The sequence below is a fragment of the Podarcis gaigeae genome, assembly GCF_964106915.1.
Source record: "Podarcis gaigeae genome assembly, chromosome: 7".
Taxonomy (NCBI): Eukaryota; Metazoa; Chordata; class Lepidosauria; order Squamata; family Lacertidae; genus Podarcis; species Podarcis gaigeae.
Genome location: NC_139683.1, coordinates 63775255 through 63795800, shown reverse-complemented (window position 1 = coordinate 63795800; position 20546 = coordinate 63775255). Strand labels below are relative to the sequence as shown.

The window sequence follows — 20546 nt, the reverse complement described above, 5'->3', positions numbered from 1 at the left end:
CTCCGCGCCGAAGCTAAACTCCTTCCCTCCCTCCGTTGCTCCGGCGCCGGCTCCGATCCTCTTCGCGATCCTCCCCTTCCCCTCGATTGGGCAGGCGCCGGCAGCGACGGGCGCCCGGATTGGCGCGAGGGAGAAGGGGAGGAGGAGAAAGAGGGCTGGCCTGAGCCCTGAGGAGCCGGGCAGCGTGTCGGCGGAAGGAAAGGTAGGCCCGGGCACCAGGAAACGGGCGGCGGGGTGGGAAGAAACAGCGGCTAGGGCGCCGGGGGAAAGGGAGAGGAGGCCTGGCCAAAGGGGAGACGCAAAACCGGAGCGGGGCTTGGCGTGGACCTTTGTCCGAAAGCAGCGCACCTTGCAAGAGGCCTGGGCAGCCAGTGCGCTTTTGCGCTTCTTCCCTTGCTGGCTTCTGCGGGCGCCGCGTTGGGGACCCCGGAGCAGAGCCTATAGGGGTAGGAGCGTACAGTTTCGGACTTGGTTAAAAGGCAGGCCGCCTGCTATAGTTTGTGCTACCTCCTGAGTAGCCGGAGTTGAAGTCCAGCCTGGCGCGATCTTCTGTAGGATGTACACGCAGGATGTTGCTCTGTTGAGACGTATAATTTCCACGCTTCGTGCGAGTCCCCAGGCGGGGTTGTAGTCAAGTGTGCTGTGTGAAATGATCCGGAATAGTTGCACTCCTGGTTCTGTGCTCTATAGACTTAGTTGAGCAGTGTTTCTCAAACTTGGGTTCCTAGCAGTTGTTGGATGGTGGGTAAGGGTTCTAATCTTCAGCCTGCCAAACCCTGGAGATGGGTATTTGACTGGTTAAAAAGGGTTATGGTCAAATAATGGTCAAGCTTCTTAATGGCACCACCTCCAGATGACCTGTTTATACTGATTTGCTTGCGCAAATATTATTCCGAGTTATGGAGTATTTGCTCTGGCTTCTTAACAGTTCTGCAACGATGAGCATTCGCTCTAATTTGCTTCTGGAGTATTTACACATCTTCCCATTGAATTGGTTCGTCTCACACTTCCCAGTGTAATTTCACCATCCTTTTCCTAATCTCAGAAAATCTTGTTTTTGTTTTTAAGGGGTTGGACAGAGCACTTCAATCCGCTTTAATTGTTCAAGCCTAAATTCCCAGTATGTGCTTGAATCCTTCCTTCCAGAACAAGAACAATTGTTTTTATTTCATTTATTTACTATTTCATCATTCTTATAACCAACCCTTCCTCTCATAGGGAGGATGGCTTACAACAAGAATAAAAAGCTAACAATACTAAAATCATAATAAAACAGCCTTAACACAACAATCGGACAACAATCTGTTATGGAATATTGTAACAGGTTGAGCCTACTACATGGATGAGTACAGCATGCACACCACCCACCCATTCGCAATATATAGTGTGTAAAACATTGTCTTATTGTACCATAAATATTTTACAGGAAGTGGATCAGGGTTGCGTGCATTGCAGATCTTCTACTAGCCGCAATGAATTACAGGGTGAAAATTATGAGCAAGATAGTTCCAGGGCAATTTGATGATGCTGAATCTTCAGACAGGTAATGGAACAATAGAATTGTCAAAGTGATTTTCAGGTGGTGTGAAAGAACAGAGCTCCACAGAGTCATCTTTCTGGAGAGGCTGTTTGAAGTATGGGGAGAAAAAGACAGTAGCAATGTGATGTTGACACAGAAGAGCAGCAGAACATTTGGGGGTATTTTTTCCTTCCTTTTCCTAACCCGTCGTAGGTTAGGCCCAGTTTCCATAATGTACCACATTATGAAATGTGATTTTGTCAAGGGTATGTTTCTGGTATGGACTTCCTGGGTTGCCTTCAGTTATAGGCAGTTTTTACAAAAGCTGCCGTATCCTGTTTACAGTATCCAAGGCCTAATAATCAATCGTGCTTGTACTTTTGTTCCCAATTCCTCTTGCTGGATTTCTCGTGCATCTCCATTCATACAGAGAGGGGTATCTATGATCCGATAATGTTATTTATAAGACTTTCAGCTAATTCACTTATCAATAAGGAAGATGCACAGAAATTTAGACCGGTGTGGATAAATAGCCGAAAAACGTAACTGCCACCAATGCTGTTCTTCCCAGTAGTCAAGTGCCAACCTTCACAGTAGCTACTTTCTTTTAAAATGCAGATCAAATGAAAGGAAGGGAGGGGATGGAATCCAGCAACCAAAGAAACACTGAATCTTACTACAGTAAAAAAAAAGGTTGCAAAGCTGTATTTCTCTTTTTTATTGTCTACGATATCTGTAATAATAATATACAGGATAAATCTATTTTGTTTCTGCCTACTTGCAAACTAAATTGAGTTATAGTAAAAGTTCAGAACTAATACACCCTACTTCAAAATTTCATCGGTTTCAACACCACCAATAGCCTTCTTCAGAAATTGTTGTGCACATACAGCATGCAGAAGAGGCTGCTGGGTCATCCTGCCTGCCCCTTGACACCCATGTGCTCAGTGTGGGTGTCTGCAAAAGAAAACCATGGACACATTGCTGCAAGACTGAGAATCCTCTTCACGTAAGGTTTCCAGTTGTGTGAAAGCGTATTCACATAGTTGATGTGCCTAAGCCCATCTTTTACAGATGTGGGCATTGGAGGCATGGACATAGGAAGCTGCCACATACTGAACAGGATCATTCATTCCTCTATCACAGTATTTTCTACACTTAACAGCAGCAGATCTCCAGGGTTTTAAACTGGGACGTTTTCTGGAGATGTCTGGGATTGAACCGCAAAGCGGATGCTGTACCACTGAGCCTTACAGTCCTTGCAGAGGCATTCCCTCACAGTCTTCCAGGGGCAGGGTTTGCTGAGCATGAACCTTGGAAAGGCTTGCAGGTCCCCTTGATACTTGTCCCCCTTCTTGTACACAAGAGGGGCAAGGGGGAATCTCCCAGGTGTGAAACTGAGCCTCAAGGAAGCTTGGAAGATAGTCAGTGGACTTACCTGGGACGGCTAACAGCAAAGCAGCAATTAATCTGTGCTCCAAGGTACTATTTCAGTATAATAATAATACTGATGATTATGATGACGACAGGGAGCTAGTTGTACTGTGTTGCTGGCTTTGCGCAACTTGATGAGTTTACCATGATTTTACTAAATACGTGCTTTTAAAATACATATGTTAGCGAACGCACACAGGCTTCGAAAGCAGCTGAAGAGGAGAAGGCGGTCTTTATAACGCAGCAGCCACGTTTGTGTGAGGAAGCAGACGAGGGTGAATTGGATGACAGTGGCGAGGAGGAGGACGACAGTGATTGGGACTGGGATGATGCCATGGGGAAGCTCACGAAGCGAAATCCGTTATCTGCAGGCAGAAACCCTCAGGTATGTTCAAGGAATGTGTGGCTTGAGGGTGTCAACTTGTTGTTGCTCTTAAGTGAATTTTTAGATGGCCTCAGGTTTAGATCCTAGCTACACCTGGAGGGATGATAGGAATTGTAGTCCAACAACCTTTGGAGGGAAGCAGGTTTCCTATGCCTGGACTGGATAACCTCCAAGGTTCCTTTCAACCCCATTTTCTGTAACTCTTTAATGAGGGATCTGGAGTGAGTTGCAGCATCGCACGCTCCCTCTTCCTCTGGTGCAAATATACCCCTCCCTCCCAGGCATAACCATAGTTAAAGTGTTTATCAGAGCTTGACTTCACATGCTGATTGGGCTTTTGTACCCAGGTGGATGGTCTGTGAAATCTGCATGAGAAGGGATGGGTTGTGCAAGCATGGAGTCCGGATTGTATAGCTCTGGTTATGAGATCGGGAGTACGATTGTGTGACAGGGTTTCTTTTTTTGTTTTTGTTTCAGGCCAATAAGCAAATTCCTAGCTGCAACGCGGCCAAAATGTCCACTCCTACAGATAAGGCCCTAAGAAAGTTTGAGAATAAAATCAATCTAGGTAAGAGCAGTCATTCTTGTTTTCTAGAAATAGGTATTTGCTAAGGACCGTGCCGTACAGCCATATTTGCTGGGTTGAAGTTGGTGAATCCACGTGTGTCACACTCCCTAATGTAACTCATCAGCATGAGTTTAAGAACTGCAGAGAGGCACACACAGCCTGAAAATATGTTTCTCAGGCTCTGTGGCTGCACCTTTGAGGACACCCTGCCTCCAGCTCACGCAAGGGGGCACAGGGCTTGATCAGCTGTAGGGCTGGCTGATGTGTCTTGGTGGGGAGGCAGAAACGGTCAAGACACATTCCAGAGTCAGAAATATATCAGCATATCATGGTATTTAGCTGCTGATATACCATGATGCTGAAAACCAGCCCTACTTGGGAAGACTATACCACAATGGTTTGATTGAATTTTTCCTCACTAGCAATAGTTAAGTCTAATCATATTGTATCTAGATTTGAATGTCACAGTGAGTTGCGGTTGGTCAAAAACAGAGGCTTCTGAACTTGTCTTTTTAGCTGCACTGGAGGAGCCATGGGCACACAGTTACTGATATGGTATTTGTTAGGAATTGCATGGGTGGCTTGTCAAATCTGTGCCTCCTCAGACATGCCTCATTGTTAGCCTAGCCTAGTTACTATGATATCAGGTGTGAACTGCTCTGAGCAATTAGATAAGTGTTATATAAATACTAATTGCCACTGGTTACTTCAATCTAAACTACCCTGTGCTTTCCATAGTACAAATTTCCATAGTACATCTAGAAAGCTCCATACTCTTGTTTCACCTGTTACACCACCCACTACCTTCTAACGGATGAAGAATTAATGATCAAACTATCTTTTTACCATATTTCCCCCCTGTATATCATGTGCTATGTAATCATTGGGGGGGGGGGGGAATAACTTGAAATTTTCTTTTTAAGCTATTCTTTTTTAATCATTTTTTCTGTGTAGCACATGGCACACTATGGCTGTCACAGGACAGGGATGCTGTGGCCCTCCAGATGTTGCTTGACTACAACTCCTGTCATCCCTGATGATTGGTAATACTGGATAGGGTAGATCAGTGTTGTGAGTCCAACAACATTGGGAGAGCTGCAAGTTCTCTCATTCTGATACAGCTCGTTCTCCTCTGTCTGCATGATGGCAGGTATCACTGAACCCTCCTCCATTTGGAGGTCCTGCATCCCACAGCACACCCTTAGTTACTTCTGGAGCTAACCTTAAGTTCCTTTGGCCACAGGGAGAGAGAAGGACATTATTCGTACCAGATTTCTTCTTCAACACCCCAGTATATCCATACCTATGTGAGAGCAATGTAATAGACTTCCCTTTTGTGTGCCATTGTCTGAAACCTTAGAAGAGTGTTGGAGGAGTCTCTGACAGTCTGGCCTAGTTCTCTGTATTGTTCACTTTCTGCCGAAATAGCAGACCTGAAACTACAGTGGTACCTCTGGTTACGTACTTAATTTGTTTCAGAGATCCGTTCTTAACTTGAAACCGTTCTTAACCTGAGGTACCACTTTAGCTAATGGGGCCTTCGGCTGCCACCACGTTGCTGGCACGCAATTTCTGTTCTCATCTTGAGGTAAAGTTCTTAACCCGAGGTACTACTTCCGGGTTAGTGGAGTCTGTAACCTGAAGTGTTTGTAACCCGAGGTACCACTGTACTTGTGTTTAAATGATTTTTGGACTAAAAAGAAGCCAGACGTAGTACCTTTGTTGTGGGTAATGGCTTTATTTTACAAACATTGCAACAAGGACATTTTTCTTGATGTGTCTTGAATAAGGAGTGTGACGCATTTTCAGGCTGCAAAGTCAGAAGCTAGTTTTAAATTGAGAGGTGCAGGTAGGCGGAAGAGGAATGTATTGGTGTTAATTTCCTTATATTTGTGTGTTTTCCCCTCTTCAAGACAGGCTACACTTTGCTGACTCTGTTATAAATAAAGTTACTGAGAAGTCCAGGCAGAGAGACGCAGAAATGTAAGTAGTGAGGATGACCCATTTGTATTTCAGTATTATCCAAATGAAGCATAGTGGACCATGAAATTCCTTTGTTTCCACTAGGTACCGGGTGAAAGACAAGTCAGACCGAGCGACAGTGGAACAAGTAAGTCACGCAAATTATCAGACAGTTGCAAAAAAATCCCCATTTAAATAAAAATTAAAGAGTCCTCACCTTTTTAAAAAAGTGAACTGATGTAATAAAATGATTCAACCACATTTACTCAGAAGTAAGTCCTGAAGAATTCTTTGGTGGGTGTCCATAGCTCTGTAGTTTTTACTGTGCTATTATCTTCCACTTTTGCTTAATCTTGGTATTTACTTACACCATTTTAATCAACCATTTTACTGTGATTTATTGTTCTAATTGGTTCTTGGCTTGGACTAATCTAACACTTAGCTCCTAACTCCACCCCCCCATGCTCTTAGCTCTCTTTGTGTTTTTATTATTTTATATAATCTCTTTTATGCAAGAATATAGACGGGACCAATAAATGCAAGAGAAAAGTTTCTGGACAGCAGTTCCAAGTAATGCCATTTCATAGGGCTGTTTTGTTGCTTTCCTGAGGTTCTGGATCCAAGGACTAGAATGATTCTGTTCAAGATGCTAACCAGAGGTGTCATATCGGAGATCAATGGCTGCATCAGCACAGGAAAAGAGGTTGGTTTCACAGCAAAAAGAGCCAGCTGTAGTAAGCTGTTTAGTCTCATGGTTTTAGACCAAAAAGAGGGTCCCAATTAAACACACTACACATTTTCAAAATATAAATAAAAACCAAATTAGTTCAAACTCAAGTTATTATATAAGCAGCAGACAATTATACAGTATAAGCATGCAAAAACGATGGAGAGGTTGTACACTACACTAAACAATGTTTTAGTGTTACGATGGTGAGCTGCAGTTGTGTGATTTCTTCCTTCTACTTTCAATCAATGCTGTGAGAAGATTAGAAGCTGAATCCTGGTAATTGTAATACAGAACATAATGTAATCCAGCCTATGAATTCTGAGCTTTAAAAATAATTACCTTTTGGAGGGTCAGATCCAGCTTGCAAGCTGCCAGTTAGAAGTCCCAGTGCTAGATGATTGATCTTATTTACCGTATTTTTCCGTGTGTAAGACTAGGTTTTTTTCCTTTAAAAAAATGTCAAAAATTAGGGGGTGTCTTCAGTGGCGTAGTGTGGGGGGGTGCAGGGGGGACCAGCCGCACCGGGCGCAACATCTGGGGGTTAGGGTTAGGTGGTGCAAATCCACGGGTTAGGGGGCGCAAATTACTTGCCTTGCCCCGGGTGCTGACAACCCACGCTACGCCACTGGGTGTCTTATACACGGGGCCATCTCCCCCCATTTTCTTAAATCTGAGTCCCCCAAAATATACATGGGGGCATCTTATAGGTGGAAAAATATGGTAAAAAGTGGGTTTGGTATGTACAGCAGTGTAGCAGAACAGGATTCATTTCGTGAGAACTTTACATCCATCTTTATTATTTTCATGAAAGGAATCTTGTTCTGTGTGCTTCATGCAAATTGTGTGCATCATTGGCGCCATGGTTTGCACATGCATGCAGAAGTATGCAGGTATGCCCCCACCTGCCTCTTCTGTTCATGTTTGGGGACTGCAAATGTAAACAGAAATGTGGTTCTACGCAGGTGCCTTCTGGAATAGGGCTGCACAGGTACAGTGGAACCTCGTGTTATGTACCGTCCTCCTTGCGAACACTTCGGGTTATGAGCTCCGCTAACCTGGAAGTAGATGCTCCAGGTTGCAAACTTTGCCCCGGGATGCGAGCGCAAGTTGTATGGCGGCGGCAGCGGGAGGTGCCATTAGCAAAAGTGCACCTCACTTTAAGAACGTTTTCGGCTTGGGAACGGACCCCGAAACGAATTACGTTCATAACCGGAGGTACCACTGTATTGACCTGTTAGCCTTGTATTTTAGTCTGCTTAGTCCGTAATAACCTGTTTTTTGTAGACCAGGTAGGCAGTAGAACCTATTGGTTTCTTGGGCTGCCTTTAGCTTGGTGGATTAAGTAGACTTTTGTAGTATAGGATCTCCTTGGATTGTAATCTTAAAACTATGGGACTTTTTTTTTAGCAACAGGGTCTTTATCCTTGAATAAAGATCAGATGATACATACCTTGATACATTTTTGTTTTGCCCATTTGCAATTTGCTAGGCTAATGTATATCATGCCAACACAGCAAATGGAGAGAACAGAGCCATAAAGATTTATAAAACGTCTATACTGATGTTTAAAGATCGGGATAAGTATGTGAGTGGAGAGTTCAGGTGAGTCTGAGATTTTAATTTTTACTTATGTGTACAGGCTTACTTGACATTTTCCATAACAATAATTTCCATGCTGGGTTTTTTTTTATCATTGCATTTGCCTGTTCTTGTTATCTCAAGGTTTCGCCATGGCTACTGTAAAGGAAACCCAAGAAAAATGGTCAAGACGTGGGCAGAAAAAGAAATGAGGAATTTAACAAGGTGACCTTTTTCAAACATTTGGCCAAGACTTTGTTCCCATACGCCAGCTTTCATCAACCTGGTGCCCTCCATCTGTTCCAGCCTACAACAGCCATCAGGCACACAGAGTTGTAGTCCAGAACACCTTTGCAAAGGCTGCTATGCTCCATTTTGTAGTGGATCAAATGAACATTTTAATGGGCTCCCTTGGGAAATTAAAATAGAATCCTAGGATTTGAAGAGACGAGAATTTTGCTAACCCCAGTCCCTTCTCCCATAGATGAACATTCCCATTTCCCCAAAAGTCATGCTTACCTTTCTGACAGATAAATGGAGTCTTTTTTGTGCTATAACTATTAATGGGCCTTTATTTTTTTACACTTAGAACATTTTAGTAAGTGTTACAAGTGTTTTTTTAAAAAACCCTTCATGCTGGATAATATCATTTTGGGGGGGGCTTTTTTTTGTAGGTTACATACAGCCCAAATTCCATGCCCAGAACCTATTATGCTCAGAAGTCACGTTCTTGTTATGAGCTTTATTGGCAAAAATGACATGTAAGTATACTCAGAAACTTTGTCCGTGTTTGTGTATTTCTTTATATAAAGAAATCACTTTATTAGCAATTCAGTCCTGTATCTAGTCAAAAGCAAGTCCATAGCTCTGTTGCTGAGTTTTCTCATCTGTCTATCTCAAAAAAATGCTCTTGTATTGTCATGTAGTTCAGACAGGGCTGTCTCATCATTGTTGGGGGGGGGGAGCCTAAATAATAAAAATCTGAAAGCAAACGGGGAGAAAAATAATATAATTTGTTAGATGCAAATAACTGATACAATTTATTAGATGTGAATACAGTGGTACCTTGGTTTTCTAATGTAATCTGTTCCGCAAGACCGTTCAAGTTCTGAAATGTTCAAATACCGAGGCGCAACGGGTAGTCTGCAAATTTAATAAACAAATATGAGAAAAATAACATATGCACTCAGTGGGAGCCGCGTGGCATGTTCGACTTCCGAGGTGGGTTAGAAAACCAAAGCGTTTACTTCTGGGTTTACGGCGTTCGAAAACCGAAACGTTTGTCAACAGAGACGTTCGAAAACCTAGGTACTACTATACATACTTGATTAGCTTACCCCACCCGTTAGAAATTACATTAGTATAAGCAAATACAAAAAACACATGTGCAAAGAAAATGAGAGAGATGTCTACTGAAATAAAACAAATAGTGATAATAATAGTAACTGTGATAGATAGATAGAAGATGCCATAGAAGGGGGAAAAGGAAAGAAGAAGAAAAAAATAGAGGAAGGGAGGGGAATAGGTGTGTGTTTGTGTGTGCATGTGTGTATAATGCAGTGGAGAGTTATTCAGAAGTCAGGTGCAGTGGTACCTTGGGTTAAGTACTTAATTCGTTCCAGAGGTCCGTACTTAACCTGAAACTGTTCTTAACCTGAAGCACCACTTTAGCTAATGGGGCCTCCTGCTGCTGCCGCGCCACCGGAGCCTGATTTCTGTTCTTATCCTGAAGCAAAGTTCTTAACCTGAAGCACTATTTCTGGGTTAGCGGAGTCTGTAACCTGAAGCGTATGTAACCTGAGGTACCACTGTATTTGAAAATAGGTTACAAGGGGAGGTGTTGTCTTTGACCCTTTCTTCCAATAGCTTATGCCTCCGAATAGCAGTCTCTGAGAACTGCAATTGGGGAGAGTGCTGTAACACTCTGGCCCTGCTTATGAGCTTCCCATGGACATTTGGTTGACCATTGTGGGAAATGGGACATTGGACTCGATGGGCCTTTGGCCTGACTCAGCAGAGCTCGCATTCTGTTAGCCAAAGTGGGTATGGTATTGGAGAAGGAGGAGGACAGCTGTTGATTATATTCTGGTGTTTTTTGTTCTCTCTCCCCCTTTCCTTTTGATCCAAGGCCTGCTCCATTGTTGAAAAATGCCCAGTTTTCGGAATCCAAAGCTCGGGAGTTGTATCTGCAAGTCATCCAATACATGAGAAGAATGTACCAAGATGCCAAGCTCGTTCATGCAGATCTCAGTGAATTTAACATGCTGTACGTTTTAAAGAAGCTGAGCGTTGATACATCTTTCATCCGTATATGTTACCTTGCACAACTCTGCCCTGGAGCTAGGGTGTTGTCCTCCTGGCTCCACAGCCTGTGAATTTGAAAGATGATTTGTGTCATTGTTACACAAGAGCTCTTTAAAAATTGGTGCCGTTTCCAAGAAACAAAATAAAAAATGAAAAGCTGAATTTATCCTACAATATGGTGTCAAATGTAAATGAGCTTCTATTCTCCATTTTGGGGGTTCAGTGAAGGTTGGCTATCTTTCTGCAGTATAAAAATAAATATGTAGAGCAAGAGATGCAATTGGACTTAGATCAAGCATCTTTTGCCATCCTAAGATTCAGGTGTTTGACATGCTCCTTCGTCTCTGTTTCCAAGGTTTCCCTAAAGTTAAAACCTTGGTCAAGTATCTTTCATAAGTCTATATCCAGCTTTTCATGGATCTTAAAGACACCTCTGGCATCTGCGCTTAGATTCTCCCGCCTCTCCTTCCTTGGTACGCAGGCTTATGGCGAGAAATAAGAAATGAGATTAAGAAAATAACTAAAACACATTGATCAGCCTTGTATCTTCTGATCTGCCCTCAGCTTTCAAGTAGAAAAAAATAATAAAATAATAATCATTAAATGCATTTTAATTTAAGTAAACATAACAGTCGTAGGGCATACAGTGGCCTTATTTTGCAGAAATGACTTGTGCTTTACATTAGCTGAAATTCTAATGACCTCCCTCTTTCACCCTAAGTGGTAGAACGTTCCGTAAAAAGTCTCTAGTAAACTTTCAGAAACAGCAGTACTAACGATAGCATGTTGCTTATTCCCACTTCTCCAGGTATCACAGTGGTGAGGTATACATCATAGACGTGTCCCAGTCTGTGGAACACGACCACCCACATGCTTTAGAATTCCTGAGGAAAGATTGCTCTAACATCAATGGTGAGTTCCAGCTAAGGAACATCAACATCCTGAATATCTTGAATATTTTTGTGTGCATGATTTAATCCCCTGTCACTTGACAGATTTGCATGCATGGATCTGATCCCGATTGCTCATACATAAAATGTTGAATGGGCGCTGGTGTAAATTTTCCTGCAAATTAAAAATGTTATTGAGTTATCTCGAACGATATTTTGACTCAGATATGCTTTGAAGATTGGTTGCTTCAACATCAACTGCCCAGGATAACTCTTGAGGACTCCACCAAATAACAGAGTTATTCTAGTAATAAAAAATAATAAATTTTATTTATATCCCACCCTCCCCAGCCGAAGCCGGGCTCAAAGCGTCTAACAACAGTAAAACGATAAAACATTCTAAAATCATTTCATTCTAAAATTAATTCCAATCAAATTAATGGCAACCATTGGGCTAGAAGTTCTGTGAGGATTGCCAAAGGAGGGAGTCAGGCTTTGCCCTGGCCAAAGGCCTGGTGGAACAGCTTTGTCTTGCAGGCCCTGCAGAAAGATGTAATTTTTTTTATTTTACAAGAGTTCAGATATTCCACACTGCATTTGGTTTGCATAGGTACTAATATCTTATGTTGCCTTTGGTCCTTTCTGGCAGATTTTTTCCGGAAGTACAATGTTGCGGTGATGACGGTGAGAGAACTCTTTGAATTCGTTACAGATCCATCTATTACAAACGAGAACATGGATGCTTACCTTGAAAAGGTAAAGCTTTAGAGATTTTGCCTCTATGGGAAAGCATTAGGAGGGAAGATAGAGGTTCAGCTTTCTTACAATTCTCTTTTTATAAATGAAAGCTGATTTAGCTACTGTGAATAGCAACGATGTTGTTTTTGCAAAGGTTTCTGCATCCTGCTATAGATACGGAAGTATGATACACATGCACTGCTAATCAAATATGAAAGGTGAAAAAAAGTGTGTCCGTTTTGGTCCTTTCCCACAAACTCACAATGCCTGCATTCTTGGTCTAGTACTCTACACTAATTCTCAGAGTTAACCTTCCCCAACCTGGTGCCCTCCTGTTATTTTGGACTACAGCTCCAATTATCTCTGACCTGGCTGCTATTGGTTGGAGCTATATAAGGTTGAAGACTTAACCACTCGATTCAGTCAGTTGCTTATTTGTACTGTATTCTTCTACTCATATGGCATATGGAGTGGCTGTACAACATAAAATGCACAACAGAAGTACAGCATGTACATTAAAAATGCTAATAATAAAGTTTTAAAAAAACACAAATGTAATATGAAGACAGCAATAGTCAAACCTTTAAAGGATTATAATTCTTTAATTAGAATAGGTTTTAAGAGGCAATGAAAAGAAGGCACAGAGAATGTGTTTCCACAGGACATGTATTAAGACATCCAAAGCTGATTTTAAAGCATGGGAAGTTCTGTATCAGATGTGAGAGTTGTTAAGGTAACCAGAACCTGGACAATTTAGAGCTTTGAAGGGCAAAATTAGCAGTTTTAATTGAGCCCAGACGAAACAGGCATCCAGTGAATTTGAGAAAGAATAAGGAGTTTACATGCTCTGGACAAAAGTCTGGCCTGCACGTTTTGGACCAATTCAAATTTCCCATCTGTTCTTAAAGGAAGTCCCTTGTAGAAAGCCTATTCTGGGAGAGGGGCAGCCCCTCTGGGAGAGGTAGCGGTCACTGAAATAGGAAGAGCTATTTCTGAGGGCTACATGGAGAGCATTTAGGTCTTGGCGGCCTTTGAGTCACTGTTAAAAGTCTTGCATTATATCCTGTAGGCAATGGAAATATCATGTGAGAGGACAGAGGAGGAAAGGTCCAATCAGGATAATGTGGATGAAGAGGTAAGCCAGAGCTTGGATTTCCTCCCTGGCTTCTGTATCTGTTGTGTCTCTTCTGTGAAATGTTCCTCAGTAATTTGACAATGTTCTGCAGTGTCTTTATTATAAATGTTTTTACAGTATCTAAATGCCCGTGAGATTATTGGCCTTGCAGTCTTTCTCTTTCTATACTTGAGTGTTTCCACCTGTTCCTAAGTGGCCCCTCATGTGGACTACACGATGGCAGTGTTCCCGCATCATGCCAAACCATGGTTTCTCCTGTTGTTGTCTGTATGGCAAAGTGGTTAACACTAACCATGGCTGGTTTCACAAAAGCCAGCATTAACCACAGGTTGGGTCATCAAAATGAACCATACTTTGTGTTACTCACAGTTCTGGGTCCAGATAACACTACAAGCTGTCATTAACTGGAGGTGAAAGCTTCTTAACTCCCCCAGGAGAAGGAGAGGGAATGGGGCACACGAGTCCAGGGTTTGCTGAAGCTTGTGGTAAACCATGGCTTAGCATGATGTGGTAATGTGACCAGTGTAGGAACACAATGATCACAAATAAGGTTTCTAATCACGCCAGCTGCTAAATGTGTTGACATAATTACAACAATTGCTACTGGCCAAATCTAGGCCATCTGATTTCCATGTTACTTGTCCACGTAAACATATTCCTGAGAACCAAACTAGACATAATATCAGAGGTCGACGATTTTTGCTGATCTAGTCATATACTCTTTATTAAAACTTCGGCATTGCAGAACTGAATGAATGCTTGTGGTTATTTCATCTTGTTAGGTGTTCAAGAAAGCGTATATCCCAAGAACTCTGACTGACGTTAAGAACTACGAGAGGGATGTTGACATAATGATGAAGCTGAAGGAGGAAGAGACGGCCTTAAATGTGCAGCAAGATAATGTAAGTATTCTTGGACTATGTGGAATTTGAGGTTGCCTTGGGTTAAGTACTTAATTCGTTCCACAATTACAGCCTCAGTTGGTCTCAGAAATGGTAGATTATTACTATAAAAGGGATGGTCATGATGTAAATACTGGGGCAGGTTACCTAAGGGACAGCTTCATCCTATATATCCCTGCCTGTTATCATATTTTTTGCTTTATAAGACTCACTTTTTCCCTCCTAAAAAGTAAGGGGAAATGTGTGTGCGTCTTATGGAGCGAATTTAGGCTGCGCAGCTATCACAGAAGCCAGAACAGCAAGAGGGATCGCTGCTTTCACTGCGCAGCGATCCCTCTTGCTGTTCTGGCTTCTGGGATTCAGAATATTTTTTTTCTTGTTTTCCTCCTCCAAAAACTAGGTGCGTCTTGTGGTCTGGTGTGTCTTATAGAGCGAAAAATACGGTAATTGCTACTCAGATAACGCACTGCTGAGAGTAGTGAGTGCCCCAGAGTTATGCTTTGTTTGTACTAGAAACGGGCTTTTAGCATTCCCGCTGCATTCCCTCTGGGAATGCATTCCCTCTGGAATAAGTTACCAATTGAAATCGTCCTTCCGGTGTTGCATTGTAGAGCGCAGGCGGATCTGCGTCTCGGAGAGCGAGTGAAGGGGGGAGATAAGGGGAAGTGGGGAATAAAAAAAAAAAGTTACCAATTGAAATCGGACAAGCGCCTAGCATCTTTACCTTCAGATATCTACTGCAAACGTGTGTGTTTTTTGTCTATGAAAGCATTCCCTGAAGGGGTGACACACTCACAATATTATTTGTTTATCTTGTAAAAAGGTTTTTCGTTGTTTGTAGAAATTGCTTTAGTTTTCATAAAGACTTTGTGATTTTTGTGTCTGTTTTATCTCATTTGGACACTGCTTCAATGGCTTGAGGCTATGAATCAGTTTATAAATCTGTATGCCTGCCTGTATTCACAGAACAGCAGGGTGTTAATGGGCACACTGAGTACAGTGGTGCCCCGCAAGACGAACGCCTCGCAAGATGAAAAACCCGCTAGACGAAAGGGTTTTCCGTTTTGGAGGCGCTTCGCAAAACGAATTCCCCTATGGGGTTGCTTCGCAAGACGAAAAAAATCTTGCATCCCCCCCGTGGGTTTTTTTCACTTTTTTCGCCCTTTTCTTAAGCCGCTAAGCTGCTTATCAGCTGTTCCGCTGATAAGCCGCTTAACAGCTGATCGCTGGAAGCCGCTTGACAGCTGTAGCGCTAATCCGCTAAGCTGTCAATGGGCTTGCTTCGCAAGACGAAAAAACCGCTATACGAAGAGCCTCACGGAACGGATTAATTTCGTCTTGCGAGGCACCACTGTACTTGACACAGTGATCAGTGCTTTGTGTCAACTGAGCCAATGTAATGTAATGGGTAGGCTGAGGGACATAGACTGGAGACACCCAGCTTCATATTGCTGCTTCCCCAAAAGGCTCATTGAGACGGATTACCAGGATAATATATATGAAGCCCTTGGACATTTGAAACGTACTATATAAATGCAAACGTTTATTCCATGTTTCTTATATTTATTTCCTATGCAGATTCTCTACCAGACTGTGACAGGGTTAAAGAAGGATTTATCAGGTGTCCAGAAGGTAAGTCTGAGATTGTATTCTTCCGTGTGTAAAGATCACTTTGTCTGAAGCTTCTCAGAAGATTAAATTTGCATTGTATGTATGTATTAGGTAAATATGGAAATATGGAATGTTTTGTTTCTGTTAGCTGAAATATCCTAGTCTATGGAATCATAAGCTCATGTCAAACATCATACCAAACAATACACAATCAGCAGATGATGGCTTAGATCTGTTTGTCTGCCTTCATTTTCCCAGCCCTCGGCTTCATAAATCCATACTTTCCTCTCCATAGTGCAGCAACCTCTGGAGGTAGGGCTGTGGTTTGTGATTTGTCACAAATGAGTGACACTGACTAGCAATGGTTTACAAACCCATTTCAAGCCGTAGTTTGTAAATTCAGACATATTTCCAAACCATAGCAAACCTCCCTTTCACCATGAATTGGCATGCCATTGTAGAACTGGAAGAAGCCTTGTGAGTTATCTAGCCTCTTCCTCCGTAAAAAGCAGGATTCCCTAGTTTGATATTGGAATTGTTCTTCCAAATCTCCAGCTTTTCCTGAGCAGGTTGTACCCTTGCCTAATTAATCTCCAAGTTTAGAAATGGTTACGTCGTCTCCATCCTAAGGCTGCTTTGCTGTCACTAGAATAAAATTGTATATTGTCTTTACAGTGACCTTTTAAGTACTAGAACAGTTCTTCTTGTGATGATATATAATACCTAGTTTGCTTGTTCACGTTCATTACTTGATTACTTTATGCTTGATGACGCAACTGACTTCACAGGAAAAAAAATCACTGTGTTTGAGGCAATGTGAGCAGATACAAAAACTTGGCTGTGAGGGTAGATTTGTGATGGTTCATTGATGCTCCATGTGTTCAGCCAGCTGTTGAGGCAAGAATAGGAAACCTGAGGCTCTCCAGATGTTGTTGGGACTCCCAGTTCCCATCATCCCTGACCATTGGCCATGATGGCTGGGGCTTATGGGAATCGTAGCCCAACAAGCGCTTGGAGGGCCACAGATTCTTCATTCCTGGCTTAAGAGTTAGCTTAGAGCAGGGTTTCCCAATATTGGGTCTTCAGCTAGTTTTGAAATACAACTCCCATCAATCCTAGCTTGCAGCTGGAGACCCAAGTTTGGGAAACCCTGGCTTAGAGTACCCTTCCCCAATGTAATACTCTCCAGATATTTTAGATTACAGTTCCCATCAGCCCCCTGCTAGCATGGCTAGGGATAATGAGTGTTTTGGTCCAAAATATCTGGAGGGCTCCAGGTCATTATGACTGTATATATATATATATATATATATATTCTCTGAGGGAAAAGTACAGCAATTGTATAAATAGGTATGTGAAGAAAGAGAGAGTTCAGCAACGTACGTTGACTCCTTTGTGAACTTACAAAAACAACTAGATTTAAGTGAGAACAAAGAAGAATTTTCTAGAATTGTAGTGCGTCCAGCGTTATTTCCTATGGAGCTTTTCTTGACACTTTGAAGTCCAGAACTAGAACGACACAATTATGTTGTCTTCCTTTTAGGTGCCTGCTCTCCTTGAAAACAGAGAGGAGGCAGAATCTGATTCAGAGGACAATGACAGTTCTGACCATTCAGAGTTGGGCTGCAAAGAGCAGGAAGAAGAATATGTGCATCCTAAAGATCGACCTGCTGAAACCAGCGTGGATAAAAAGGTTAGTTGTTCAGATGCATCTTCTGTGGCGGAGTGTGTGCTTTGTGCGTGCTAAAGATTTCATGTTCAGTCTTTGGGATTTGTAGCTAGGGCGAGGGAGAAACCTCATCTCAATGCCTGGAGAGCCATTGCTGAGACAATACCGGGCTTGATGGGGCCAGTGGCATTAAAAACCCAATTACGCAGCATTAAAACATAAACATTTATAAATAAAACCAGTAATGTTCTATGAGTCCACTTGGTCACTTAGGCCTATTATTCACAATACTCTCTTTTTCCAGGAACGGAAGAAGATAGCCAAAGAGGCTCAGAGAGAGAAGAGGAAAAACAAGACCCCAAAGCATGTGAAGAAACGGAAAGAGAAGACTGCGAAGATGAAAAAGGGCAAATAAATCATGGCTGCCATTTCTAATGGGCAGCCTTAGCCATTCGTGATTTAATGGGTCGCTGTTTCGATAGTAAAATAAACCCCATGGGCCATTTATTGTGGTGGCCACCAAAGGAACAATGTGAAAGGGACATAATGTTACCAGTCACCGAGATTTGCTTGTGTACCCATACATATAGTCTATAGCTCACACCAGGAAAGTCTTCTTGGTGGATAAATAAAAACAAATGGAATCCTTTTAAGGCAGTTGGCCAGTCCAGAAAAATTTATGCAAGTTATATTTTGCAGTTTAGTAGTGTGAACAGCCAGAAGGATGCCAGATTCTTTTTTCATGCTCCAAAGCAGATTCACATGCATATGTAAATAATAATGTGTATAGGGAGGAATATGCATACTCATTAATTAAAACTAACCGTTACATTGGAACTGCTGCAGTTTGTCTCATGCACAGCGATGAAAATTGTCTACCCATTCATCATAATCCACAGTATTGATGGTGTGCTGGAAGAGGGTAGGGAAGGAAAACAGCCAAGCTTGGAAAGGTGGTTGATCATCCTCACTCTTGGCTGTGTCTGGATTTGTGTTGGCCTAGAATGGGATGGACTATGGGAAGGAATAGCAGTGCTTATTGCAGTACCTTGTTCCTGTCGTTCATCAGCAAGTGAAGGGTTAAAGAGTGGGATCCTCCTCCTGCCTGATGGGAGAAAACCAGCAAAGCTCTACTAACTGGACAGCTAAATTAAATCCTCGCCTTCTCTTTTGGAAATGTGTCATTTATTTCTCGATCGGCTTGTGACACTTCAGTGACCTTATTCGGACATAACAGTAAGCCAAATTATAGCTTACAGTAGCATAAGCAAATAAGGTGTGCTGATGCAATGAGAAAATCATGACATCTTCCATGCTCCTGCTGCACTACCAGGAAGTAAGCCATGGTTTGGCTTAGTGTTACATAGGAACTTTTGGTTTGTTTGAGAAACTACCATGAGTTCAGGCTTGAATATAATGCTATGGCAAACCATGGCTTTGCTTCTGATAGCATGGCAGCTGTACAGGAGGCCAAATGGAATGGCCAGCATTTTCTGACTTGATCATTCATGGTGAAGCATTTGTGCTAATCTGGTTTAGCATTATGTACAAACTGGGCCAGTGATACTTGCTTTTGTGTTTAATTCTTCTGTGATAAATTTTTGTTCCTTCGGCTTCCTGGTTGTTAGAAGTACAGCCGTACTTTGGTTTTCAAACGCCTTGGGAGTCGAACGTATTGACTCCCAAACGATCGAAAACCAGAAGTGGTTGTTCTGGTTTTCGAAAGTTCTTTGGAACCCGTATGTCCAACACAACTTCCACGGCTTCCGATTGGCTGCAGGAGCTTCCTGCAGCCAATTGAAAGCTGCACTTTGGTTCCTGAACATTTTGGAAGTCGAACAGACTTCCAGAATGGATTCCATTTGACTTCCAAGGTACCACTGTAAAACTTGGAAGAGCAGCTTTTCCCATCTTCAGTGAGAGTGGATACGTGCAGACTGAAGATCTGTGATACGTAAGAGCAATAATCTATTTGGATCTCGTTGTGCAAGTGTTACCATTTGTTTTCAAAATATTTGAAATCAGAGTTCAGAGAACAAGCACTGCTGTGTTGTTTGGGGCAAAATTCTGCAGATGTGCCTACAGTGTTTAGGCTAAACAAATGCAATGCAAACTATAACTACAGTGGTATATTTATCTGGTTCGGCCTTTTAAGGAGCCAGAGTGCTCAGACAGCTGCACACAATAATGTTTTGTATACCTTACCGATGGTGCCCTTCTGTTTTAAAATAAACCTGAAAATATTCTCTGTATGGGTACTGAGTCTATAATTAGAGGGCTAAATAAATTCATGGGCTACCAGTTGCACTGTGGATTCCAATAACGAATTCAATCCCAATAAATGTTCATTTTTTTAAAAAAAAAACCCTCTTTGTTTTGCTGTAAAATATGAATAACACTGCAGTTGTGAAGTCAAACAAAATAATTGCTTCTGAGATGAGGGCTGAGCCCAATAACATTAGTTTACACCACTTTTAAAATAAAAAATAAATTATAGAACAGATAGCCTAAAAACCTTTGAATAATGCCAGTACCATCATGGACTAGATTGTTCACATATTCCAGAACAGTTGCAGTGTTTTCAATGAGACTGTCCTGAAGTAAAATGGATTGTATTACAGTCTACAGTTTCATGCATATTTGGTGTGATGTTTCAATTCATAGGTGCCAGAAGCAAACTTGCAGTCATTTCCCAACAGTAAAAGAAGTTTATCCTTTTTAATGTAGCATTCATTCATCAAAATATTGCATCGTCACCAGCTTCCGCACACAAAGCTGGCTTTGCTGGCTTTTGAATAAAAATCTAGCGTTTGCTTTAATCCTTAATTGGAAGCAAGGTGTTCACACATGTGTCAGTGGTCTTAAATCAGTATTTCTCAAACCTGGAGATAGACACACACATACTATTTTAGTCTTGGGTGTACTGAGCCTTTTCAGAGAAATGTGCCTCTGTATGATGTACAGCTGACAATTGGTATGCAATTCACCTGCAATCAGCAGAGACTTGCCTTCTGAGCCAGTAATAGATGGTGACAGGACTGTTTATTGCCCTTCTAAATCAGGCTTTTGGAGGAAAAGCACTATTAATTTCAGAGAGCGGAGATAAAAATGTCAGGAGCAT

General features: G+C 42.0%; 1 protein-coding gene across 1 annotated transcript; it reads left to right on the top strand.

Moving 5' to 3' along the window:
- The first annotated feature begins 64 nt into the window (after window positions 1-64).
- Window positions 65-19790, top strand: RIOK1 (RIO kinase 1). The gene is made up of 18 exons (XM_083747321.1): window positions 65-202; window positions 1427-1543; window positions 3140-3338; window positions 3816-3906; window positions 5820-5889; window positions 5974-6016; window positions 6479-6571; window positions 8088-8200; window positions 8321-8401; window positions 8851-8937; window positions 10305-10442; window positions 11289-11392; window positions 12020-12126; window positions 13178-13243; window positions 14026-14145; window positions 15724-15777; window positions 17300-17449; window positions 17730-19790. The coding sequence occupies exons 2-18, from the start codon at window positions 1473-1475 to the stop codon at window positions 17838-17840; spliced, it is 1698 nt and encodes a 565-aa protein (XP_083603447.1). The 5' UTR covers window positions 65-202; window positions 1427-1472; the 3' UTR covers window positions 17841-19790.
- Window positions 19791-20546: the final 756 nt, after the last annotated feature.

Excerpts from the sequence above, each read along its gene's own strand:
- RIOK1 (XM_083747321.1), top strand. The coding sequence starts at position 1,473 with ATGAATTACAGGGTGAAAATTATGAGCAAGATAGTTCCAGGGCAATTT. Across the intron at positions 3,339-3,815 it reads CTGCAGGCAGAAACCCTCAG|GCCAATAAGCAAATTCCTAG; the intron begins GTATGTTCAAGG and ends TTTTTGTTTCAG. Across the intron at positions 13,244-14,025 it reads AGGATAATGTGGATGAAGAG|GTGTTCAAGAAAGCGTATAT; the intron begins GTAAGCCAGAGC and ends TCATCTTGTTAG.